General features: G+C 35.7%; 3 protein-coding genes across 6 annotated transcripts; 1 reads left to right on the forward strand and 2 right to left on the reverse strand.

Moving 5' to 3' along the window:
- Positions 1-2,732: 2,732 nt before the first annotated feature.
- LOC141670575 (glycolipid transfer protein 2-like) lies at positions 2,733-18,814 on the forward strand. 4 transcript variants are annotated; one of them, XM_074476507.1, is made up of 6 exons: positions 2,733-2,906; positions 3,413-3,468; positions 3,686-3,816; positions 4,403-4,538; positions 13,450-13,856; positions 17,275-17,408. In XM_074476507.1, the coding sequence occupies exons 2-6, from the start codon at positions 3,430-3,432 to the stop codon at positions 17,384-17,386; spliced, it is 825 nt and encodes a 274-aa protein (XP_074332608.1). In that variant the 5' UTR covers positions 2,733-2,906; positions 3,413-3,429; the 3' UTR covers positions 17,387-17,408. The 4 variants fall into 4 exon arrangements, with proteins under 4 accessions (XP_074332608.1, XP_074332605.1, XP_074332607.1 ...); XM_074476504.1 differs by having other exon boundaries at positions 2,736-3,248; XM_074476506.1 differs by lacking the exon at positions 17,275-17,408 and adding an exon at positions 18,240-18,376 and having other exon boundaries at positions 2,737-3,248.
- Positions 18,815-19,809: 995 nt separating this feature from the next.
- LOC141673114 (endoglucanase 7-like) lies at positions 19,810-23,304 on the reverse strand. Its single transcript, XM_074479848.1, has 5 exons — positions 22,881-23,304; positions 22,704-22,792; positions 20,672-20,902; positions 20,086-20,559; positions 19,810-19,935 (listed from the first exon to the last, which is right to left on the reverse strand). Exons 1-5 carry the CDS (start codon positions 23,302-23,304, stop codon positions 19,810-19,812), a joined length of 1,344 nt encoding a protein of 447 aa, XP_074335949.1.
- Positions 23,305-24,194: 890 nt separating this feature from the next.
- Positions 24,195-25,788, reverse strand: LOC141675187 (pathogen-related protein-like). Its single transcript, XM_074481898.1, has 4 exons — positions 25,510-25,788; positions 25,157-25,289; positions 24,607-24,908; positions 24,195-24,432 (listed from the first exon to the last, which is right to left on the reverse strand). Exons 1-4 carry the CDS (start codon positions 25,726-25,728, stop codon positions 24,292-24,294), a joined length of 795 nt encoding a protein of 264 aa, XP_074337999.1. The 5' UTR covers positions 25,729-25,788; the 3' UTR covers positions 24,195-24,291.
- Between the last annotated feature and the right edge of the window lie 983 nt (positions 25,789-26,771).

The following is a 26,771-nucleotide window of genomic DNA, read 5'->3' on the forward strand; positions in this document are numbered from 1 at the left end:
AAGGAGCAAAAGACAACGAACGGAGAAATCCTATGGGTCTGATTTTATGACCTATTTGCTCGAAGAAGGTGACCCAAAAACCTATAAGGAGGCGGTTACCTCACCTGATGGGCCTATATGGAAAGAGGCCATCAAGAATGAAGTTGATTCAATTATGCAGAATCATACTTGGAAATTAGTGGACTTGCCAACTGGTTGCAAACCATTAGGTAGCAAGTGGGTTTTCAAGAAGAAGTTGAAAACTGATGGCACTATTGATAAGTATAAGGCCAGACTTGTGATTAAAGGATACAAGCAACAAAAAGGCCTTGATTACTTTGATACATACTCTCCTGTAACGAGAATAACGTCCATAAGGATGATGTTTGCTATTGCTGCAATGCTTAATCTAACTGTACATCAAATGGATGTGAAAACAACTTTCCTAAATGGAGACATAGATGAGGAAATCTATATGGAACAACCCGAAGGGTTTGTTGTCCCAGGACAAGAAAGAAAAGTCTGTAGATTGGTGAAATCATTGTATGGTTTGAAGCAAGCGCCTATGAAATGGCATGAAAAAATTGATGAGGTCGTGCTGGCCAATGGCTTCAAAATTAATGAATGTGATAGATGTGCCTATTACAAGGATAACGAGAGTGGCTATGTCATGAGGACACTATATGTAGATGATCTACTTATTGCCGGAAGCAATGATAAAGTGATCAAATCTACCAAGGATATGTTGAAATCAAGATTCGACATGAAAGACATGGGACTAACAAATGTAATTCTGGGAATTCAAATTTCTAGAACATCAGAGGGTCTCGCATTAAGTCAACCACATTATGTTGACAAGATCCTTGAGAAGTTTTTTAAGGATGACTTTGAGAAAGTTAGGACACCTGTGGATATGACTTTGCACCTATCCAAGAACAAAGGTGTAACTGTTTCCCAATTGGAATACTCGAGGATAATTGGTAGTCTGATGTACCTCATGAGCTGTACAAGACCAGACATTGCATACTCAATTAGCAAGTTGAGTAGGTTTACGAGTAATCCGGGAGCTGATCACTAGAAAGCGATCATAAGGGTACTAAGGTACTTGAGGGGAACTCGAGACTATGGACTGCACTATGGAAGATACCCAGCAGTATTCAGAGGATATACTGACACAAACTGGATATCTAGCAAGAAAGCACTTAAGTCTATGAGTTGCTATGTGTTTACATTAGCTGGAGTGGCAATATCATGGAAATCCTCAAAACAAACGGTGATAACTCATTCCACGATGGAAGCTGAGTTTGTGGCACTAGATAAATGCGCCGAAGAGGTTGAATATCTACGTCAGTTTCTGGAGGATATTCCAAGATGGCCAAAGCCTGTAACTGCAATAAGGATTCACTGTGATAGTCAATCCGCTATTGGCAGAGCACAGAGCACGATGTATAATGGAAAGTCTCGTCATATACGACGACGACACAGTTCCATTAGACAATTGATCTCAACCGGAATTATCACTATTGACTATATACCATCAAAAGATAATATCGCGGATCCACTAACCAAAGAGTTATCAAGAGAAGTGGTTGAGAAATCATCGAGAGGGATGTGCCTTAAGCCTTTTGCTTAACGGCATCATGGTGGACACCCAACCATTGCTGACTGGAGATCCCAAGAACTTGGTTCAATGAGACAACTAAATCATGATGACCAAATCACTGTGGGGGTAACCCCTGGCCTGTTCCTATGATGAGGAAACAGTGAGACCCGTAAGGTACGAGGTTAAGTTTTGAGCTTTTAATGATCTTTGATGAATACATGGAGTTCAGGAGTGAACATATAAAATTCAGTTCAGTAAACGCGGGTTACTCTATAAGATAAAGATCACCTATGTGGGAGAGAAGTGGGGCCGCTTCAAAGGAGAACTGCGAGGCACAATTCTTTAGAAACTCCTGCAGAACCAGGACGATGTTCCATGGCCAAAATGGACAGAATCATGAGAACTGAATGAGTCAGGAAATATATAGTGATGAGTATGTCATCGTTTACACAAACGGTCGAACATTTCAAGGACATCGCGTCATACTGTCTACCAGTAAAGTCGATATAATTATTCGAGCGAAGGTTCAAGGAGCATTCTCTACCTATCGTATGCTATATCTAACCGCCGGAACTATCACCAAGTCAAGCTCCGCGTCTGTCTGTCTATGTGGTGCGTGCTACTGGATCATCAATCTCATTTGTGGGGGATTGTTGGACAAACTTAGTATTTTAGACTAAGTTGTGAATCATTTTGAGACTCTATATGAGTGAGACACATTATGTGTTAGTGGTGCGTATTTATTGGAACGTATTCTCCTCTTCGAGGGGATTCAAACGCATATTTATACGCTCAAAATGAGTAAAAGGTGAATGAGAACTGATGTTCCAAAATTTTATCTTTTAATATGAAAAGTGGTTTTGTACCACATCGAGAGTAGCACAAACCTATTCCTTAATTTTTCTTATAAATACCATGTACCACATCGAAAAAAAAAACTGGACTCGAGGATCTTCCTTTGGTTATATCCTTTCTTTTTCTGTTTGATTTCGTTTACTCACGCACACACTTATTTGATTTATATGTATTAATCACAGATTGTATTGACAGATAATACCGTGTGCGTATATAACCGGAGATTCTACAGTATAAATAGAATGGTGTCAGTTCCCATTTAGTCAGATATAAAATATGAATAGTTGCACTAAACAAGGCCCGGAAGATATCTGATAATATCAAGGTCAAAACAAAGGTCACTATCATCTGTCTAATACCAGAAAATTGGATAAGGAAGAAAATAATATAAAATTTTATGGAGTAATTCATTGCACAGAAGTTGATTTGCCAATAAGGGTTCTTCAGAAGGAATCTGGAGTTCTTACAGGTTCTTATTTGTGCAAATTTATGCACATAAATATATTTTACTATATCCAAATAGAATAATACTTGAAGTACTTGAACATGTCTTAATATATTTAGTATTTTTCTGTATATTAAGAGAGACTAGTAACAAATTAAGGATAAAAAAAGAGAGAGATTGTGATGAAAAGGAGGAGAGAGATGGAGATGGAGCTGAAGATGAGATCAGAATTAAGGTCTGCCATTGAAGAGTTCTCTAAGGAGGCTTTGAAAGTTCAGCCTGTTGATGATCAAGTTCAAAATGCTGCTGCACATATACCCCTCAAACCGTTTCTTTTTCTCTGCAATATGGTTCTTCAAGTTCTCGGTCTCTCTCTCTCTCTCTCTCTCGTCCGCTCTCTCTGTCTCTGTCTCTCTCTCTCGTTCTCTCTCTCTCTCTCGGCGTCTGTGTGAGAGTCATGTTCATGTATTCCGTTTTACTTTTCTTGTCTTCATCTTTCAATTATATTAATTTTTGTGTTCTTGTTGCAGATAAGATTGGGCCAACAATGGCTGTTTTGAGACAAGACATCCATCAGAATATACAGGTAAATAGAAACAAAACTTTGCTTAATTATTAGGCCATATTGTCGCCTGTTTAAAATTTTTATAAAAATAGTTTCTTGTTTTTCTCATGGTGTGTGAGAAACACACTTCTTCCCTTTGGTCTTTTCTGATACAAATGTTTAGGACATTTTCACCCTTCTTTGTCCACATATGTGAGGACCAATAGTAAATTGTAATGTTGTTCTATTTCATTTCCAGAGATTGGAGAAGTTTCAGGAATCAAATCCTTTACTATATTCCAATGTGGTGGAGATCTTGAAAAAAGATAAAAATGAAGTCTGTGCAAGACATGTTGCCAGCTGCAGCAGAGCATTTGTATGGCTTACCAGGTACTACTATATATTAAGTTCATTTTTTACATTGTATACAACTCCTTTTTTTTAATTCTCCAAGTTTGGTTTGTCTCTGATAGCTATTTTTACCTCATGTATATGGAACACTAAACTGTTCACAACAAAGTAGACTTGAAGGATTCGACATTTTAATTTTGTTTTTGTAACGTATCTCTTCCAATTAAGCTCTTAACCACTTCGCCAATTACTTTACTAAAATAAATAAATGATATACTGGTGCATAAATTTAGGACCCATGTCCCATGGCATGTTACATGTGGTTAGTTGACTAATGAACTTTGCTAACTCCTTGTATACTATAGTTGAGTTGTTTGCAGCTTTTCAAATTATAGATAGAAGCATATTCTGTTAGGGATTTAAAGGAATTCATGCTAATATAGGGAAATAAATTACAAGTGTCAAAGAACCTGGTTTGTAAATATATGTATTACTATCAGCTAGTATAAAATTAACTCTTGGCACATACCAGTAATTAAAAAAAAAACATCTAAATGTGTATTTGTGTAGTATATATTAATGGCTGATGAGCAATTTTATAACAACTATATGTTTTACTTGGCAGATCTCTTAATTTTACAGTGACATTGTTGCGGTTATTACTGAAGGATTCTGAGCTTAAAATGGAGCGAGCTGTAGAAGAAGCATATATTATCACTTTAAAACCATGGCATGGATGGATCACTTCAACTGCTTACAAGGTAACTGTTAGATATATTTGATAATGTCATGGCTAATATGTTTTATGTTTAGATTTCAGATCTTATTTGAACAGAACAAATCAGTACTTAACTGATCAGTACTTATACTGGACGTCAGAACTTAAGGGATATCAGTACTTATGTTATCAGGAGATAAGCATCAGGAGATAGATATCAGAACTTAAGTGCTGAAGGACGATCAGATAAGGACAATAGCTGATTAAAGTTAAGAAGATCAAGATAAACATAACAAGAGATATGCATGAAGAAGGAATTCCGTAAAGAATGGAATACTTGGAAGGAAAGATATCTGATTAAAATATATTAGGAAGCAGAATTATATTCCATATCAATTAGCGATTATCTTGTAACTGTGTAATATATAAACACAGACATAGGGTTTACACTATAAGTGTTATCATTATCGAGAATATTATTTACTGTAACCCTAGCAGCTCTCGTGATATTTTGTTCATCACTGAGAGATAACAGTTCCAGATTGTAACAGAGTTTATTGTTTCAATAAAGTTTGTTTTCTGTTACATAAGTTCTTGAAGTTTGATTTGATTGTAAAAAAACACTGTATTCACCCCCTCTACAGTGAAAGTGTGACCTAACAAGTGGTATCAGAGCCTTCTGTTAACACACATACAGTTAAAGATCCAAACACAATCATGTCTGACACAGAAACTCCAACTAAGCCTACCAAAACTGAGGAATCATCAAAGACATCAACTCAGAGTCGATATGAGACTATCAGAGTTCCCATATTGAGACCATCTGAATATCCCATATGGAAGGTAAGGATGGCCATGTTTCTGGAAGCAACAGATCCAGAATACCTTGATAGAATCAAGGAAGGGCCTCACAAACCTACCAAGCTCGCTGTTGTAGTTGCAGGTGAAGCAGCAAAGACCGTACCAAAGGAAAAGAGTGATTACACTGCTGAAGATATAGCATCTATTGCTAAGGATGCCAAGGTACGACACTTATTGCATAGTGCCATTGATAATGTAATGTCAAACAGGGTAATCAACTGCAAGACTGCTAAGGAGATATGGGATGCACTGGAGACAAAGTGTCAAGGAACTGAAACAGTTAAGAAGAACAGGAAGACAATACTCACTCAAGAGTATGAACACTTTGACTCTAGGACTAATGAGTCATTGACTGATGTATATGATAGATTTGTCAAACTCTTGAATGACTTGTCATTGGTTAATAAGGAGTATGATCTTGAAGATACAAACCTTAAATTCCTGTTAGCTCTTCCTGAATGTTGGGATTTGAAGGCAACAACAATAAGAGACAACTACAATCTTGATGAAACAACTCTTGATGAAATCTATGGAATGCTCAAGACTCATGAACTTGAGATGGAACAAAGAAGCAAAAGAAAAGGAGGAAAGTCAAGGACAGTTGCTCTCAAGGCTGAAGAGGAATCCCCCAAACCACCTTTCTCAAAGAAAGACAAGGGTAAAGCTCTTATCATAAAGTCTGATACTGAGTCATCAAGTTCTGAGAGTGATGATGACTCAGATTCTGAAAGCTTGCCTGAAACTGATGCTGATGAGGAGATGATGAAGCTGTGTGCTCTTATGGTGAAAGGAATCACAAAGATTGCATACAGGAAGTTCAGGAAGGGAAAGAAGTTTTCCAGGAAAGGCATAAGTTCTGATAAGAAGAATTTCAGAAGATCTGAAGGAAGAGGAGGAAAGTCTGACAGAGGAGATTACGCTAATGTTAAATGTTATAATTGTGGTGAGAAAGGCCACATATCTCCTGATTGCAAGAAGACCAAGAGTGACAAAGGCAAAGCTCTTGTCACAAAGCAGAAAAGCTGAACAGACACCTCAGACTCTGAAAGTGAGGAGAACTATGCATTGATGGCAAATGCTGATAAATCAAGTTCTGAGAGCAGTTCTGAAGCTGCTGAAACAAAGGTACCTCAGACTACTTATGCTTTTCATACTGATGATATTAATGAGTTGAGAAGATATCTTAAAACCATGTTTGTTAGTTATAGAGATCAAACTTTAACATGTGAAAGATTAACTTCTGAAAATCTTGCTTTTAGGAAAAGAAATGATTTCTTAGAAAAAGAGTTAGTCATGTTCCATCAAACTCAGAAGGATAGAGATGATGCTTTTTATGTTAGGGTTGAAGTGCTAAAAATGAATGAATCTCTAAAAACTGAGTTAGAAAAGGAGAGAGAGATTATCAGAACTTGGACTAACTCTGGCAAAACAACTCAAAATTTGCTAAGCAGTGGAAACTGGAAAGAGGGCTTAGGTTATGGAGAAAATAAAAATGAAAAAGGAACTGTAGAAATTAAGCCTGTTGATAAGCAAAAGCCGAAGTTAAAACCTGTTAAGTTTGTAACTGAAAAATCTGAAAATGAGAAATCAGAAGTTAAAAAGGAATTAGCTTCTGACAAACTAAAACAGGAAAAGACAGCTGAAGTTAACATAGGCTTAATGACAAAGAAGCAGCTTAAGCATAAGCTGAAAGATGTTAAGAATGCAAACAAGGTAAAATCACCTAGGAAAAACAGGAATGGAAAGGAAGGTGTGAATAAAAGCAATAACTATAAATCTGTTCCTGATGCTCCTAGGAAAGCGTGTCATAACTGTGGAAGTTCTAACCATCTGGCTTCTTTTTGCAGGAAGAATAAGAATATTAACTCCTTATCTTCAAAATCAGGAGTTAAGAGTCAGTCTGTTAGATACAAACCACAAAATCCTTGTTTTCATTGTGGTAGTTTATGGCATTCCATTTATACTTGTAAGGAATATCATAGTTTGTACTATGATTATTATCAAATAAAACCTTCTTTAAAGAAAGTTTCTGTTGTTCCTTCTAGTGTAAGTTCTGATTCAAAGTCTGGTAGTATAAGTTCTGATAAGAAAACTGTTAACATAAAATCTGATGCTAAATCCGCTGCAAATGTTAACAAACCTAAAAAGGCCAAAGGATCCAAGCAAGTCTGGGTCCTTAAAACTAATAATTAGTGGTCTTTTTGATTGCAGGGCAACAGGAAAAATATTTTAGTTCTGGACAGTGGATGTTCAGGACATATGACTGGAAATAAGGCCCTGCTATCAGACTTTGTGGAGAAAGCTGGCCCAAGTGTTTCTTATGGAGATGGCAACATTGAAAAAACTTTGGGATATGGCAATATCAATCTTGGGAATGTCATCATTAAAGATGTAGCTCTGGTCTCAGGACTTAAACACAACTTACTGAGTATAAGTCAAATCTGTGACAGAGGTTATCATGTTGATTTCTTTGCAGAATATTGTGAAATAGTTAGTAAATCTAAAGAAAAAATTGTTCTGAAGGGATTCAGGCGTGGTAACATTTATGAAGCTAAGCTTTCAACAAGTTCTGATGGTTCTGCAATCTGTTTAGTGAGTAGAGCCTCAACTGAAGAAAGCTGGAATTGGCACAAGAAACTCTCTCATTTAAACTTCAACAAGATAAATGAACTGATCAAGAAAGATCTTGTGAGAGGACTGCCAAAATCAGTGTTTGTTCCTGATGGTCTTTGTGACTCATGTCAGAAGGCTAAACAAAGAAAATCTTCGTTCAAGAGCAAGACTGAATCATCAATTCTTGAGCCTTATTATCTACTTCATGTTGATCTATTTGGTCCAGTGAATGTCATGTCTATTGCAAAGAAGAAATATGCGATGGTCATAGTAGATGAGTTCACCAGATACACATGGGTGTATTTCTTGCACACAAAAAGTGAAACTGCATCTATCCTGATTGATCATGTCAAACATCTGGATAAATTGATCAAAGATTCTGTGAAAATTTTGAGGAGTGATAATGGCACTGAATTCAAGAATCTGATAATGGAAGAGTTCTGCAAAAATCATGGAATAAAGCAGGAATTTTCTGCTCCTGGAACTCCACAGCAAAATGGAGTTGTTGAAAGGAAGAATAGAACTCTCATTGAAGCTGCACGAACAATGCTTGAAGAAGCAAAGCTTCCAACCTATTTCTGGGCTGAAGCTGTGCAGACTGCTTGTTTTACTCAAAATGCAACACTCATTAACAAGCATGGAAAGACACCATATGAGATGGTGAAGAACAAGAAGCCAAATCTCAAATACTTTCATGTATTTGGATGTAAGTGTTTTGTTCTCAAGACTCATCCTGAACAGCTATCCAAGTTTGATCTAAAAGCTGATGAGGGAATCTTTGTTGGATATCCACTTTCTACAAAAGCCTTCAGAGTCTATAATTTGAGAACAAAAGTGGTCATGGAATCTATCAATGTCTCTTTTGATGACAAGAAGATCACTGAACTTGAAGATTGCATTGATCATGATCAGCTGAGATTTGAAAATGAAGATTCATATTCTGATACCTCAAGTCCTGACAGTCTAAGTCCTGATACTGTAAATTCTGATGGATTAAACTCTGATGTTATTGAAACTGTGGTGACTACGTCAAAGGAAGATGCACCAATGCAGGGGGAGCATACTCAAGATATTATCACATCTCAAGAAGCATCAGAACATACATCTGGCTCTTCAAATTTTGATTCGTCAAGTTCTGATAAGCCAAGTACTGATAGTACTGAAAATCTAAATGCTGAAGGATCCAACTCAGAGAGCATAGTTTCAGGGGGAGCATCAGAAAATGAAACCGAAGACAGCATGAATCATGGGGGAGCATCCAGTTCTAGAGAAAATCTTCCATCTGCAAGGAAGTGGACAAAATCACATACACCTGATTTGATAATTGGAAATCCTGAGGCAGGTGTCAGAACTAGAACAGGTACTTCAAATGAATTCTTTACAATTCTTTTCTCTCTCAGTCTGAGCCAAAGAAAGTGGAAGAAGCTCTTCAAGATGCTGATTGGGTGCAAGCAATGCAGGAAGAGTTGAATGAATTTGAAAGAAACAAAGTCTGGACCTTAGTGCCAAGACCTAAGAATAGATCGGTTGTTGGTACAAAGTGGGTATTCAGAAACAAAACTGACAGTGATGGCATAATTGTAAGGAACAAGGCAAGGCTGGTTGCAAAAGGATATTCTCAACAGGAGGGAATTGACTATGATGAAATATTTGCGCCAGTTGCTAGGTTAGAAGCCATAAGGATATTCATGGCTTATGCTGCTCACAAAAAGTTTACTGTCTTTCAAATGGATGTGAAAAGTACTTTTCTCAATGGAGAATTGGAAGAGGAAGTATATGTTGAACAACCTCCAGGCTTTGTAGATTCCAAACATCCAGATTATGTCTACAGGCTTGATAAAGCACTTTATGGACTTAAGCAAGCTCCTAGAGAATGGTATGAGACTTTAGCTCAGTTTCTTCTGGAAAGTGGATTCAACAGAGGAACTATTGACAAAACACTGTTCTATCTCAACCATGGCACGGACTTACTTTTGATCCAGATTTATGTTGATGATATTATTTTTGGGTCTCCAAATGACAAACTTTGCAAAAAGTTTGCCAAACTAATGCAGTCAAGATATCAGATGAGTATGATGGGAGAACTTAGTTATTTTCTGGGCCTTCAAGTCAAGCAGAGTGAAGAAGGAACTTTTATTTGTCAATCTAAGTACACCAGAAACTTGCTGAAGAAATTTGGAATGCAAGACTGTTCAAGTGCATCCACTCCCATGGCCACTGCAACAAAACTGGATAAGGATACTGGTAATTCAGTAGATATTACTGATTATAGAGGTATGATTGACTCACTTCTCTATCTAACTGCTAGTAGACCAGATATCATGTTTGCTACCTGTCTTTGTGCAAGATTTCAAGCAGATCCAAGAGAACCTCACTTAACAGCTGTAAAAAGAATCTTTAAGTATCTTAAAGGAACAGCTGATCTAGGATTATGGTATCCTAGAGAATCAGATTTTAAATTAATAGGTTACTCAGATGCAGATTTTGCAGGTTGCAAAATTGACAGGAAAAGCACAAGTGGTAGCTGCCAATTTCTTGGAGGCAGGTTGGTTTCTTGGTATAGCAAGAAACAAAAGTCAATTTCCACATCAACTGCAGAAGCAGAGTATATTGCTGCAGGAAGCTGCTGTGCACAGATTCTTTGGATGAAGAATCAGTTACTGGATTATGGGTTAACATATTTCAAAATCCCTATTTACTGTGATAATCAAAGTGCTATTGCTATGACAGGTAATCCAGTTCAACACTCTATGACAAAGCACATCAGCATCAGGTACCATTTCATCAGGGAACATGTGGATGAAGGTACAGTGGAATTGCATTTTGTTCCCACAGATCAACAAGTAGCAGATATCTTCACAAAACCACTGTGTGAAGCTACCTTTACAAAATTGGTAAATGAACTTGGAATGATTTCAGGTTCTTTCTCTAAATCTGCTTAAACTTGTTCTATGTTATCAGACTTTATGATCAGTATTTACAAAATTAATCTCTTTGTATATTCTGTGCATTAATTGATAAATGTTTTTAAGTACTGACTGTTGTCTGATACATATCTCTTAACTCTAATAAGTGATATATCTGTTTAAGTAATCATTCAATCCTATGAGGATAATTGTGCTAGATACTGACCTACTAGTCTTCAATAAACAAATGATCCCATGAAAGAAGTAATTATTTCTGTGGAAATCTTATGACACAAGCAAATTCTGATCCTTGAGCTTAGTTTAGTTTACTTTATTCATCTTATTACTAAGTCCCAAATTAGAATAATGCTACTCATCTGTTTAAGTTCTGATTCTAGTAAAACTGCTGAATGTACTAAGTGCTGATAAACCTCACTTATCAAAAGAAGAAGAACAAGAATCAAAGAATAATATCAGGTACTCCTTTGAGATCTAGAGTAAAAATGTGAATGGGACGACCCAAGTGCATAGCTGGTATTAAGTAAATATGCATTAGAAAAGCAAAATATTTTCTTGGTGACTGTTCACACTCTATGATTACTGGAGAAATACTCTGATAATAGCATAAATTCTGATAAGCAGTCGTGACTCACTTACACTGAGAAGCCACTGTAAAAGAGAATTTCAAAGATGCATAAAATTAGCACAAAAACAGTTGAGGTGGACTCATGCATGAACTCATTTATCAGTAGGTTTCAGGATAATGACAGCTCTTTAGCAAAATTTTAATTATGACTTATTTCTAAGATGTACTGAAGTAAATCAGACTTTACTCTTTATTAGTTATTTAGCTTAATGCACACACAAATCACTCCATATGAATGATGAAATTTTTGTGGTGGTCTATGTTCTTTTAGACAAACAGTCACTGTGTCCCTTTGCACAAATTTTGAGGACACGTTCTAGTTATATGCTCTGATGATTAAGTCCTGAAGACTATAACTCAGAACTTGTATGAAAACTTACTAAGATAGATATTCCTTGTTCGAGTTAAGACATTATGTTCTGATGACTGTTAAGTTCTGGTATAGGTCTAAGTTCTGATTTTTCAGTCTAACCCTTTACTTGACTTATCTGTGAGTAAAATTTGGTAACAGTCTCAGATTAATTTCGAAATGTTGAAGTGGAAGATTAATAGTCTATGGTTAAAACATAATGACACTCGTCCTTGAACAGTTCACTCTTGTTACATGTGCACATTCCTTTTCCAATGACTATTATTCTTTTTCAAGTCTAGGGAGACGAGGTAGACTTAACTCTATCTGTCAGCATTGAATATCTTCGCGTCTCCTGGCATTCTCTTGCCTATATAATCAGCCACTTCACATTAGCCCTTTCATCAATTTTTCTCACAATCTTAACTTCATATTCTTTTTCAAAAGCATCATGGTTCGATTCAACATGTTTTTGAATTACCAAAATTTTCATATGGAGCTAAGCTGCGCCGACTGGCAGCAGGAGTGGCATGTAACTGCCATTCCTGAAGAGATATGGGGCTCTGTCCCACAGGCGGTGCTGAACCAACTTCTGTTCTTCGAGATGGACTACCAGCTTCATCTTGATCGATTGGAGGCGGAACGGCGGGAAGCTATCCGTCAGCAAGAGCGAATCATTCGACTCGCTATCTTGTTTGTCGAAGATAGGAAGAGGAAGATGACTTAATCTCGTCTTCTTCCTGTTCTTCTTCATCCTCAGCTTTGTCAGGCTTCTTAGCTAGGACTAAGGCTGTTGATGTTCGATTTAGAAGCTTAGGACAAGAATGTAAAAGTTCTGATGTAATTTCAATTTCCTCAATGTATTATTTTGATATATTAATGGAATTTGTTTTAAGTCTTATGCTCTTGTCTCTGAGAAATTTTGATACGCATTGATAAATCCTGATAAATATTCTGATGATCGTATAAATTGTGTCTGATTTTAAGTTCTGATAATGTTTTATCAGTACTTACTTAACTGATTGATTTTACTCATTCTCACACACAGTTTTTTTCGGAATATTAATATTGCAGAGTAAAATATTTGAATTAGTGGGTACAGTTTCAATTTTAAATTAAAACTGATTCACCTTGATTAATGGAATCTAGGTAAGTGGAACGGTTTGTTTTTCCTTGAAAAACTGCAAGTGGGTGGTAATTATTCCTTATTTACCGTGCCCATTACTTTTTGCCTTCTCTATGAAAAACAGGTGTCAAGGTATTTACCACTACTTTTAAATGCATGTCTGCCATGTGTCCTCAACGGTTACTTTTTGTGTATAAGTAAAAGAGAGCAAAGATTGTCAAATCTTTTATTTACCATTATATTTTATCTCTCTCTTTACTTTTAAACTCTCTCATCTCCTGACGATTTTCTTTTCAGAGGCATTTTCTCAAACACATTACAGGTTACCGTTTTTCTTTTCAAAACATAATGGCACCCAAGGACATTCTCTTTGATGGAGCAAAGTTTGTTCCTAATAACTTCTCTGCGATACTACACACTACAGAGGCACCCTCTGAACTTCATTTTATTCAGGACTTTCTCACAAGTTCTGATATTGGGTTTGCTCTAACTGAGCCTACATCAATTTCTGGGGTTCAAGTACTGGAGTTTTGGAGGAGTGGAGTATATGACAATGGTGGTGCTCACGGGTCCCCAAGTTTAATATTTTCATCAGGGGAAAATGAGTATGTTGTGACTCTGTCTACGGTTAGACAGGCATTACAGCTTCCTGAGGACTGTGTTTATTCTACTGTTGATGACTCAGTTCTTCAAAATATGATGGTTAGTCTGGGATATGAAGGAACATTGACCAAGCTTGGACAGTTGAAGAGATCTTTCATACGGAGGGAATGGAGTTTCTTCTTTGATTGCATTACCAAAGCTTTCGCCAACAAATGTACAAATTTTGATGCAATTCCCATATTCAGCCAACAAATCGGGTATGTACTTCTAAATCACACTGATTTTGATTATGCACGTGCAGTTTTGGGTTTTATTGGGGATAGGATGACAGAAGATCACAATACTGTATATTTTGCAAGATTTTGTCAGCTTATTTATAATTTTTGTTGTAATTCCCCCCAAAATTTTGGTGATCTCATTCCATCTTTCAGAATAGCTAAGAGAGCTTTTACTGATTTATTATCTTCTGATAATAAAAAGGCTGTGTTAAGACCCCTCTTAATACCTTTATCTGTCAAACAAGCCTTAATCACCTATGATCCTGTTAAGTACACTGCACTTTATCCTGATGTTCAAACATCAGAACCTGGTTCATCAGCACCTACCATCTCTACTCAGCCACCTCAAACCTCTCAACCATCTCTCAGAACATATCTCAAGTCCTATGTGAAACCTACATCTTCCAAGCCAAAGAGAACAAAGACTGTTTCTCACACACCTCAGAAGAAGAGGAGGATCACCTTGAGAGATGACTCAGATTCTGAGGAACCGATTCTTTCTTCAGAACCTGTGGTAACTGCAGCTGAGAAAAAGATTTCTCAGAAGGATTCTGAACTTGGAGGATCTAAGCTTCTCAAGAGGCTTAGAAAAATGACAATTCCTGACACTTCCAAGGACTCTAAATTACCAAGGACATACAAGAAACAGAGGGCAAAAAGGCCAGTTTCAGATGATGAGGAGGAAGCAGCTAAGGAAGGGGATCAGGAATCTCTGATCTCACAAGAAAAAGAATTTGCTCCAGTTACTTCTTCTCCATCCACTCCATCTTAGGAAACTGTATCTGACAAGGCTAATTTCCCATCTGTGTCTCTTGGTCATCAAGGCACAAGTGCTGATAATGCTGATCAACACTTAGTTGTGCCTGGAGTAATTTTCTTAGACGCTCCAACAGCAACAAATCTTTTGCCAACAACTGTTACTGATGCTATTAAAACTCCGGAATTATCTAAGTCACCTTCTCTGCATCTAGACACTGATGATCAGACTTTAGGTGAGCATCAGGATTTGGCTGTTGATCAGAACTTAGCATCAGATCAGCAATTAGAGGATGCTGACGCCTCCATTGCTACTCACACTGCTATTATATCAGATGATGCTGATTCTATAAGTTCTGATGCTGCACATGCTGGAGATACTGGTGATGCTGCTCCAACTGCAAATACTGATGCAGCAGGTCCTTCAGGACACATTCCTCTTTCTAAGTCTGAACTAGTCAAGAAGTATGTTACAGAGGAACCACCAGTGCCTTGGAGTGAAACTCCTGCAGGACAGGAGTGGACTAAGGAATGGAACTCAGTCTCATGTATTCCATCTGCGTTACATCTTACTGAGTACTTTACTAAAGCTGATGAAATGTTAAATTCTGATGATTTCAAAGCTCAGCTTCGTGTCACTGCATTGAGTACTAAAAATCTACAAGGTCTTCATTCAACTACTCATGCCGAAATACACAAGATTCAGGAGAACTTTACCAAACAAGAACAAGTTTGGAAACTTGATAAGAAAAAGTTCTTTCAACCATCTATGGACAGGATTGCTTATATTGAGAAGACTCAAGATCGCCAACAAGCACAGATTGATAAAATTCTGCAAAATCAAGCTTCTCAGCAATCACAACTGACAGAAATCCAATCTTCAGTGGAATTGCTTATCTCTCTTCTACTTCCTGCTGATGCCAAAAAGGGGGAGAAAGTGATTAAGTCCAAATGCAAGGATGACAAGACACTGCAAGGAAAGGATGATGAAAAAGATGACCAAGGAAACTCTGGAATGGGTGGAGGTCATAGTCAAAGTAAAAGATTCTCATCAAGAAATGCTGAAATTGCAAGTCACAGGATAAGTTCTGATACTGGGAAGAGATTAAGTTCTGATACTGGTAAAAGAATAAATTCTGATGAACTTCTAGATCTTGATGAAGAAATGTCAAGACAGTTATTTCTTCAAGAAAATCCAGGAATGGACTTGGAAAGTTTAAAGGAAGAAGAAGCTAGACTTAAATCAGAGAAAGTCACATCTAAATCCGAAGCTTCTGGTAAAAAGTCACTTCCAAAACTGAAAGGTATTGTGATTAAAGAAAAGGCACAAACTGAAGCAACATTTGCTAAATCACAACCAAAGATAGATCCAAGATCCAAGGGTAAAGAAAAGGTTGGTGAACCTGTTAAAGTTTATGTACATCCTGAAGATGAAGAAATTACTGATGACAAAGATAATCTTGCTCTGACTTCAAGAAAAGTTCTTAAAACAACCTCTGACACAGCTCAAGTTGTTCAGAGTCAAGAAATTAAAAGTTCTGATATTCAAAAGAAGCAAGTAACCTCTGACACAGCTCAAGTTAACTTGATATCAGAAGGAAGATCAAAAACACTCCTACCAGGATTCACTAAAGCAAAACAAACTCAACCTTTGAAGACTATTGCAAGTCGTTTTGAAGCTAGAGTAGTTACTGGAAAGGAAGCAAGAGATAAAACTGGATTGGGAAGTGCTGATGAAAGAAGAGTACACAAAACTACCAATGATCCAACTTTCTTGTGTGAACCAGGAATTGGAGCAACTCCTGAAAGATTGAATCAATTGGAATCTGTACAAATGGTTTACCATACCTACTTGAAGGAACACATCTTGTTGTATTTCATGACAGATGGTAGGGTTTATCATATAAGACAAAATGCCATTCCATTGAAGTATTTTGAAGAATTGGAGCATGTATTATTCTTACTTCAAGTGGATGACAGATTGACAGGGACTGCTGCAAATTATTTGAAAGAACAGATTCAGAGACAGAAAAGACTTTATTCTGTTAAGTCTGACAGCATATATGTTCCAAAGTACAGAAATCACAATGGTGATATTGTTGATATGAAGCCTAATACTGCACAGATCAGAACATATCTTGGTATTAAGGGGCTTGAATTCAATCTAGAGTCTGACAAAGCTTATGTCATAAGACTAGATCGGGAGTTGAGGAAAGCAAAGATTAATGATCTCAGAGCTGCAATATTTCAAACTGGTGAAGATACTGCAGAGCTTAAAGATGTCAAACGGAGAATGATTGATGAACTCAGATATGCTGAGAAATGTTTGTTGAAGAATTATCTCAGAACAACTCCTGACATCAGAGAGATCAGAACATGATGTAGCCAAGTCAAAGATCTACAACTACTTAAATTCTGATGTGTATACAGACTAAAGTTGTTATCAGAAGTTGAATTGGTAAAAGCTTTAAGGACTGTAAGTTGTAGTTATCTTGTCTATTTCTCATGCATTTGTACTTAATGTTTTTGACATCATCAAATATCTGTTAAACTTGTATATTTTGCTAATTTACAAGTTGGGGGAGATTGTTAGATATATTTGATAATGTCATGGCTAATATGTTTTATGTTTAGATTTCAGATCTTATTTGAACAGAACAAATCAGTACTTAACTGATCAGTACTTATACTGGACGTCAGAACTTAAGGGATATCAGTACTTATGTTATCAGGAGATAAGCATCAGGAGATAGATATCAGAACTTAAGTGCTGAAGGACGATCAGATAAGGACAGTAGCTGATTAAAGTTAAGAAGATCAAGATAAACATAAGAAGAGATATGCATGAAGAAGGAATTCCGTAAAGAATGGAATACTTGGAAGGAAAGATATCTGATTGATATATATTAGGAAGCAGAATTATATTCCATATCAATTAGCGATTATCTTGTAACTGTGTAATATATAAACACAGACATAGGGTTTACACTATAAGTGTTATCATTATCGAGAATATTATTTACTGTAACCCTAGCAGCTCTCGTGATATTTTGTTCATCACTGAGAGATAACAGTTCCAGATTGTAACAGAGTTTATTGTTTCAATAAAATTTGTTTTCTGTTACATAAGTTCTTGAAGTTTGATTTGATTGTAAAAAAACACTGTATTCACCCCCTCTACAGTGAAAGTGTGACCTAACAGTAACCATTCAATTTTCTGAGGGAAAAAGCTATTTGTTAGTAATGTGCATGCAATCACATTACTCCTTTTTTTTTCTTGAAATAGTGTCTTGTGTAATGCACTAATGCTTGCAAAATGTTGTTCAAGAAAACTTCTTGCTTTACTTGCTTCTCTATTACTTTGCTATAACTTATTTACCGAGTGTCTGAGCATCAAATTACAACCGAATCTCTTTAATTTATTCCTTGTTTTCTCAAGCTTCATGTATTTACTCGCGGTGTTTCTTTTGCAAATTTGCAGTAGCTGCCTCTGGTCCGAAATTATCCTTTAGAACGGAAAAGTTTATGTTTTGAATTATACTTGAACGCCATGCAGTGACATATTTAGAAGTTCAAATTTAAGTGGACTAATTTATGGTTTTTCAGGTAGCTCTCAAACTGGTGCCTGACAAAAAAGCATTTCTTACCATTCTCATGTCCAATAGAGAAGACAGTGACAGACTTAAAGAAGAAATGGACACATTTGTTTCACTACTTGTGCCTTTCCTTGACAAAATACACTCGATTTCGGTATGTGGATCCTTCATTTGATTGGTCAAATACAAGTGCAATTAACGTTGTCAGTGTTGAAATCCTATCTGATATCTTGCAGATAACATTCAACTTGGATAACATGAAGTCTCCCTGAAGATGCAAGAGAAAGAATGAAAAGAAACCAAAATGCTGTAGATAGTTCAGTTTTGCTTAGAGTGATGTCCCATATTATCCTGTGTTGTATATAAGTATGTGAATCACCTTCTGATTAGGAATAGTATACAATGTAAAACGTTCGTTGCAATGCGAAACATTTTGCTCTGTTAAGCAATAGTTGCAATTTTAGTAAGACCTTTTCTGGTGATGTAATTGTAAATATGCTGTATTTTCAGAAAATTTACTGTAAAAGAACATCTTTTCTCAGCTGTAAAACCTTTTAAAATATTCTGTATCTTTTATAGTTTTCACCATAGAGCATTGCAGATCTATCTATTTTAAACTTGATCAACATACGAGCTTTATGTTACAGGGGGTATTCAACAAAGCATAGGCTATGAAGTACCAATAAAGAATTTGAAGGCACTTTCTAAAAAATAAATTAGCAAGGAATATGTAATGCACATCTCAAGGAAGTAGATGAATATTTTGAAAAATGCCCATCATGTCTATCCCTAAATTGAGGCCATTTGAGGTAGATGGATTGAACTTATCACGAGAGGTAAGCAGAGAGTCATGATGTGCTATGAGCGCTGCTAGTAAACCAGCATTGCCAGAAATTGTGGGCTCTGTAAACCATGGCTTTTCTCTGTAATCAAAGAATATGTCACTTTGGTCGGGACCTCCGACCATGGCTCCTAAAATCTGATTCGGATTTGGTTCTTTGGCATTCAGCCATTTATCTCCTTGTGCACACGAATATTCTTTGTGATCCCAGGGTATGGATGCACCTCTGTGGTGAACATGTGTTGGATACTCATCTCCAAATCCAACAATATAGCTCATCTTCATTGGATTATCTCCAAGTATATAATCAACCTGAAACAAAATTGGTTGAAGAGAATAAAGAGATTATGATTGTAATATCTCCTCCGTACACTAAAATTCATGTTAAGGGGTTGACAACTTTGCTAACTTACAAATGAGGCCTTCTAAGAACATATATGTAGTAAAAATTGAGGAACACTTACCTGAGACCTTGAGAAATTTCTCAATTTATCCAATGTGAATACAGTGCCTGCACAACTGCTACCAGATCTGCGCAACAGATCAAGATAATCGCTATACAATTTACTCAGAAAAGATGCTGTTGCAGCATATGGTAGTGGTGCACCATATTTGGGTTTCAAGAGGATCAAACCACTTACATGACATCAAAAGAAGTCTGATTCATAATCAAATGGATTAGTTGAGGACAATTCAAGCTTCAACAAAAGTAGTAAATCAACAAATAATTTACCCTCTGTCATATTAAATTGCAGTTTGTGAGACACGAACACATGAGCAAGTCCGTCCTATTGGTTGATGATTCAAATGCATCTTCATAAGGGTATCCCAGGTCAAGGAAGAATCTAAGTCTTGTTAGCAAAATCTAGAAAAACAACAATTACAAAATAATGTCAAGAATCAACACAGATTCTGTACATTCCCACCACAAAAATGCTTGATTTTCGAAGCTTACAAGTCATACTTACTTTTCCGGATCATTAAGGAAAAAAGACTTAAAAATTAGATCATATACCATAGTAGCAGTGAGCTTATTATTCCAATAAAAGATTCCTTTTTCAGAGGACAATTCTTCTTGCACCGCTGCATCAAAATTTATGGTGGCATAATCAAGGTAAGTTTTGTTCCAGGTAGAAAAAAATAACCAAGCTCCACCCCATATCAACTCGTCTTTGAACCCTGAAGAATTGTAAAACTCACTGGCTTGTTTGCCACAATCACTGCTAGTGTACATTCCTTGTATATGGCTTGTGCTATTTTTACTAGCAACATCAAACAATGCCTCAGCGGCTTTTATTAGTTTTCCAGCATAAACTTTGTCATTCTTAAATACTAATGACGCTGCTGAGAATGCTGCAACAATTTCCCCTGCTAAATCTGCAGCAGTACTATCACAAACTGATACATGCCTTTCGTAACGCATGTCTTCTGGTCTTTGCCAACAGTTTATATCATTCTCAACCTTAGCATCATTACTAGCACCCCCAACCTAAGAAATGAAAAAGCACCCCCAACCTAAGAAATGAAAATTTTACATAATCCTGAATAGTAAATGGTACGAGATCTCAAAGGGGATCTTTTTTCAAATAAGTTCAGCATACCTGCGAATAAATTTTAGTTGGACTAGAAGTACTTGAATTTCGAGGAACGAAGGCCTTGAGCAAATAGTCACTTCCCCATTTTATGATGTCTTTTATATGTTCAAGTTCGGCTATATCATCATATTTCTCATGATACTCGATCACAGTCCAGCTCAATAAAGTTGTTGTATAAGCTGTTGACAAGCTAAATTTGATGTTGTTCCTGTTGAAAAAACTTGGAGAAAAAGACACCTACATTTTTTTTGCAGAGAACTTATACTGCTATATTTCTTGTTTTCTTTTCTTCTTCTAAAACTCAAGGTAAACTAGCCATTATATAGGCTTTACAAACATATTAAAACAAACTATTACTAAAACTAACCACTACTAATTAATGAGTAAATTACATGTCCATAATTTACTTCATAACTCCACTACCCCAATACTAAACAATTCTAAAATAATATTTTTCTCTAATAATTAATCTATTGCTAAATATCTAATAATTAAATAAACAAATAATTAATAACTAAATTTAAGATTATTCCAACATTCACCCCCATAATCTTAAATTTACGAAGCACTTTCTCTTCGCCTGTGATGCACTTCTCATCACCATCAATTTTGATGCACTATCTCATCAAAAACACTTTGGAGCACTTTCTCTCCAAAAACACTTAGGAGCACATTCTCTCCACAACTCTAAAATAAAATTTCTTTCATGGCCTCTTGAGCCATGATATCTTTCTCATTATTTCCCCCGCTCATGTTCCTCTTTCATTTTTATTCTTGCTTCTCTTTCCTTTTCCACGTACCATTTCATCTTGATATTTCACTAAATATATATGGAGAAATTTTTAATACCATTTGAAATCTCAGATAAATACTTAATATATATATATATATAAATGTATGTATTTTTATAAGAGTCTCACAAGCCTTATAACATATAGCTCTGATGCCATGTTGAAAAAACTTAGAGAAAAAAGACACCTATATTTTTGAAGAGAACTTGTACTGCTATATTTCTTGTTTTCTTTTCCTCCTAAAACTCAAGGTAAACTAGCCATTATATAGGCTTTACAAACATATTAAAACTAACTATTACTAAAACTAACTACTACTAATTAATGGGTAAATTACATGTCCATAATTTACTCCATAACTCCACTACCCCACTACTAAACAATTCTAAAATAATATTTTTCTCTAATAATTAATCATTGCTAAATATCTAATAATTAAATAAACAAATAATTAATAACTAAATTTAAGATTATTCCAACATTCACCCCCATAATCTTAAATTTACGAAGCACTTTCTCTTCGCCTGTGATGCACTTCTCATCACCATCAATTTTGATGCACTATCTCATCAAAAACACTTTGGAGCACTTTCTCTCCAAAAACACTTAGGAGCACATTCTCTCCACAACTCTAAAATAAAATTTCTTTCATGGCCTCTTGAGCCATGATATCTTTCTCATTATTTCCCCCGCTCATGTTCCTCTTTCATTTTTATTCTTGCTTCTCTTTCCTTTTCCACGTACCATTTCATCTTGATATTTCACTAAATATATATGGAGAAATTTTTAATACCATTTGAAATCTCAGATAAATACTTAATATATATATATATATATATAAATGTATGTATTTTTATAAGAGTCTCACAAGCCTTATAACATATAGCTCTGATGCCATGTTGAAAAAACTTAGAGAAAAAAGACACCTATATTTTTGAAGAGAACTTGTACTGCTATATTTCTTGTTTTCTTTTCCTCCTAAAACTCAAGGTAAACTAGCCATTATATAGGCTTTACAAACATATTAAAACTAACTATTACTAAAACTAACTACTACTAATTAATGGGTAAATTACATGTCCATAATTTACTCCATAACTCCACTACCCCACTACTAAACAATTCTAAAATAATATTTTTCTCTAATAATTAATCATTGCTAAATATCTAATAATTAAATAAACAAATAATTAATAACTAAATTTAAGATTATTCCAACAGTTCCCAGAATCATAAAATCCGCCCACAAGATCAACGTTCGTAGTGCTACTATTGCCATCTTTTAAACCTGAATCACCACGGAATCTTACCAAATTGTTTTTCGGAAGAACCCCAGCTGAAAAAAGTAAAGTTCTAACTAATTAGGAAAGCAGATTTTTTTGTGTTTCACATACATAGAAAAAACATGGTATTTTTTATATTACACTTTTGAGCATCAAAGAAGACAAGTGCTTGATTTACAGCAAGTGTAAGATTCTTGACAGAGCGATGGTTACGGTGCTTGTGCAATGGAACAAAATGTAACAAGAAGAAGCAAAGGGCAATAACAAGAAAAACAGAAGCTGTAGCATAAACGCAACGTCTCAAGTGTGTCTTATCAGTGACAATGACATTAAAATCATAGGATTTAGAAAATTTTGAAGGGAGTGATTCATATCCTGAAGGCCCGCTTGATTGAGGTAAGATGTTATAGTCAATTTCTATGGAGTTCCAGTGGCTAGATGAAGGGAGAAGCCGGCCAGCCCCAGATATTGTTGTATGAACAAAAGCAAGTGGTTGGTTGTAGTCCACCTCAGAAGCTGCTGTTTTAGCGTGTTGCGGTGAACCTACAGATGATGATTGAGGCATGGTAAAATAATGGAATACAAGTGCAGAAAGCAGAATCTAAAAGTGGTTGTGCATTGTTTGAAAGATATTTGACATTTCTTATGTAGATATTGTCCTCCTAGCTGTTTTATGGGTTGTCTGGTACTAGGTTTGAGTTTAATATGGATGAAATGAAAAAATACTGGGGCAAATAGTGATGTTAATGTTGGTATGTGAAAAAATGTACACGGAAAATGTATGGCTAAGTAAGTGAATCATCTTAATGGTATGACTGTAAGAGCTAGAGGTTGATGCATGCAACAACAGAAGAACCCTGAAAGCTAGGGTGATGTGAAGTTCGTGATCACCGGTTTTCTTGATCGAAATCTTTTCCAAAGTGTCTGGAATTCTGTGAACAAGATTCAACCTTTCCAGTTCCAGGTTTCAAAATATTGTAGAAGAAGAAATCAGAAAAATTAATGGGAATAAAGCTTGAAAATGTACTTCCAAACATAAAATTGTGAAAGTCAAGCTGGATATATGCATGAAAGCATTTTAACATAAAATAAAGCATTTCTCAACTTATCATATATATGATAAGTAGAGAAGATGACTGTCATGACGGTTACTACAATGCAGTAATCGTGTAAACTAAGCTATATGAATAGATATTCTAACAAATGGAAACTTTGAGATGGAACAAGCTGTCCAAATGGCAACAGCATATCAAACCGAATTGCCTGCTATCCTTTCGGCTTAAATATTTTAAAGACAAAAAATGCTGATTAAATTTGACCGGTTTCACTGTGTGTCAATTTGAGTAATTCTGTTGATTTTAACGTTTAGTACTAACTACCATAATTACAGGTTGGCACTAAAGATCATTTAGGAAACTGGGAAATTGCATAATTTGCTGTAGTACAAACTACATGTAATACAAATTATGAAGATGCATTATTGATTATTATAGAATAATCAAAAACTTTCTACACAATTCAATATTGAACTTGATTGGTGATCACAAATTTCTTATCCTGTTCTCATAACAGGGCAGCTTGAAGCCATTCCACTAGAAGAATCATTAGTCTTTTCGCCTTTCACCAGACCTCCAAGAAGCTCTCCCCTATCATAAAAAAGCTCCACCTTGACGATCTTTGAGTTTTCGTCCAACTGTTTGACAAATACTTTTGTTTATCAATTTTAATTACACATGGTACAAGATATGGTGGTAAAATAACATGATTCAAGACCATGAAAATAAAAATGCTAAAGTCTGATTCAGTGTACAAGGCTCCCCTATCAGCAGGATTCGGGATGACAGGGGTAATGATCGATATAATGTACCTCAAAAATGGCAATTCCCTGAAATTCTGCTTTTTCTCCAGTTGGGACATGGCCTTTAAAATGACCTTCCATAAAACCCCAGTGTCTAAACTTGTAAACGATCACAGGTGGTCCTGCATAAACTTGGAGAATCTCAAGTGCAAATCCTCGAGGAAATGCTGTGGTGAACACAAAATGAGATGAATCAGCTGATTCCTCAGCTGGATTGTAGACGCGATAATGTTCTGGCAATCGTGTTTGTAGCATAGCATTGTATCCCCCATTAATTTTTACTATCTCTCCCATTGTCAGGCCTTGCCTTCCTAGAGAATACAACAAGTTACTTTATTCAGAAAACGTAGCCAACTTTTGACTTTAGTCTTTAGCCATCTTTTAGAATTATGTTGAGTCGCAGGTTGGCAATGTCCAGAGCAATTTTTTGTGGAAAAAGCTTTTCAAATATTTACAAAAATAATATTGCACGCTGCACACAACATGAATTGAAGCTAGCCATTACAAATGGAACATAGCGTGCTTACAAACCAATCTAGAACTGGCTTTGCAACTTTACCATTAACGCATAGAGTAAACTTCTCTGGATCAACAGTTCTGAAATCTTCTGGTCGGGTTTTATGAAACATCTCCATCTCCCATGTCTTCACAATGTTCTGCACTTTCTCTTCCAACGAACCTGCTGGCCATAACTACACAGAAACATAATACTTTTCAATCACTCATCAGAGAATAATATTTTAAAAGAGACAGTCACGACGATGATGACAATATCGAGGGAAAGACCAATGACAATTTATTGGCTTGGCCGACAAAAAATGTTGAATCCTTGACTTACATTCTATCAACCACTTATCTTCTTCACTTTCATCATCAATACAAGACTATGAGTAGTAAAAATGCGAAAATTACCTTAGTTCGGCCTTCTTCAAAAAGTTTGTCAACAACATCATAGTTCGGAGGAGTTCCAAATCTCCATTGAACGTCTTTCACATTCTCTGCATCCAAAAAAGACCTGTATTTCTCTACCTTGGTAGCTCCTGCCATATATTTATAGTAAACTACTATCAAATATAAATAGCTTAGCATTAATTTGCAATTTATGAAAACAGTACTGCTATCTGGGATCATATATATGGGATTAAAATTTGGCAGGATGATCAGTACTAGTCAATGCACATGCATATCCTTGTTAGTTGCTTCTTCATGTTGTTCACTCCAGTTTACCAGTCAGAGACTTGACGTCCACACGCATTTGTGGCTCAAATCATATACTCTTTTCATCCCAATTTACCAATTTATCTGTACTGTTTGACTTTTTGTGCTTAAATTAACCCAACTTCTGAAAATTGCATATAGCACATTATTCAAAATATTTATAAATATTATATCATTAGAAAGTATGTTTAATGTACTTCAATATGTATTTTTCAGTTTTTCAGAATAATGAAATAATAAGCTTATATTTATGATCAAATTTGGGTCAATTTGACCATCAAAAATCAAACAAGATAAATAAATCGGGACGGAGGGAGTACAAGAGACCCAAAAGTTTTATATTGTTTTTCATATTTATATGCAAATTTAACTATGTGAAAGATGATCACATCAATTTTGTATTCTCACAAATATAACATCTCTTTCACTTTCGTTGTCATTAATTCATATCGACTTTTTTTTGACAGAATTTGAGGACTTACCGCAAAAATAAATGTTTTTTTGCATTTGAATTATAACTAAATTTATATTTTTTAATGATCTCATACAATTTTAAAATTACGATCAAGTTCACTATATACTTTAAAATTGTCTAATGGCATGTAGTAGACTATAATAAGTATGTTTACAATAATCTCTATTCTTATAATTGCAATTAATACTTTAAGTGTTCATATACATAAAATTTACGTATATTTGTAATCCTACAAAAAATTAGTTTTATTTATAATATTTTAAATAATTTTTTGTAGAAGGGCCCATCGAATAATTTCGCATTGGGTCTTAATATTTTGAGGGCTGACCCAACCTCAAATGCGCTGTTTGGTTAGATTTCAGGTCAGTCAATCGGTTTTAAAATACCCACCTTGGAGATACGTATTCGAGTTTTAAAATTTAAACAAAGAATACGCATGACTAGAATGCGTATTGTTATCCACTAACAATCAATTTAGGTT

The sequence above is a fragment of the Apium graveolens genome, chromosome 7 (genome assembly GCF_009905375.1).
Source record: "Apium graveolens cultivar Ventura chromosome 7, ASM990537v1, whole genome shotgun sequence".
NCBI lineage: Eukaryota > Viridiplantae > Streptophyta > Magnoliopsida > Apiales > Apiaceae > Apium > Apium graveolens.

Coding starts and splice junctions, on each gene's coding strand:
- LOC141675187 (XM_074481898.1), bottom strand. CDS start 25,728: ATGATCCCAGATAGCAGTACTGTTTTCATAAATTGCAAATTAATGCTA. Junction 24,909..25,156: donor GTTTACTCTATGCGTTAATG/GTAAAGTTGCAA, acceptor TGTATTCTCTAG/GAAGGCAAGGCCTGACAATG. Junction 24,433..24,606: donor AGGGAATTGCCATTTTTGAG/GTACATTATATC, acceptor TTTGTCAAACAG/TTGGACGAAAACTCAAAGAT.
- LOC141670575 (XM_074476504.1), top strand. CDS start 3,065: ATGAAAAGGAGGAGAGAGATGGAGATGGAGCTGAAGATGAGATCAGAA. Junction 3,249..3,412: donor TATGGTTCTTCAAGTTCTCG/GTCTCTCTCTCT, acceptor TTCTTGTTGCAG/ATAAGATTGGGCCAACAATG. Junction 13,857..17,274: donor ATATTCAGCCAACAAATCGG/GTATGTACTTCT, acceptor TTTAGATTTCAG/ATCTTATTTGAACAGAACAA.
- LOC141673114 (XM_074479848.1), bottom strand. CDS start 23,304: ATGCCTCAATCATCATCTGTAGGTTCACCGCAACACGCTAAAACAGCA. Junction 22,793..22,880: donor CTTCTTTGATGCTCAAAAGT/GTAATATAAAAA, acceptor TACTTTTTTCAG/CTGGGGTTCTTCCGAAAAAC. Junction 20,903..22,703: donor GCACTACGAACGTTGATCTT/GTGGGCGGATTT, acceptor AAAAAAATGTAG/GTGTCTTTTTCTCCAAGTTT.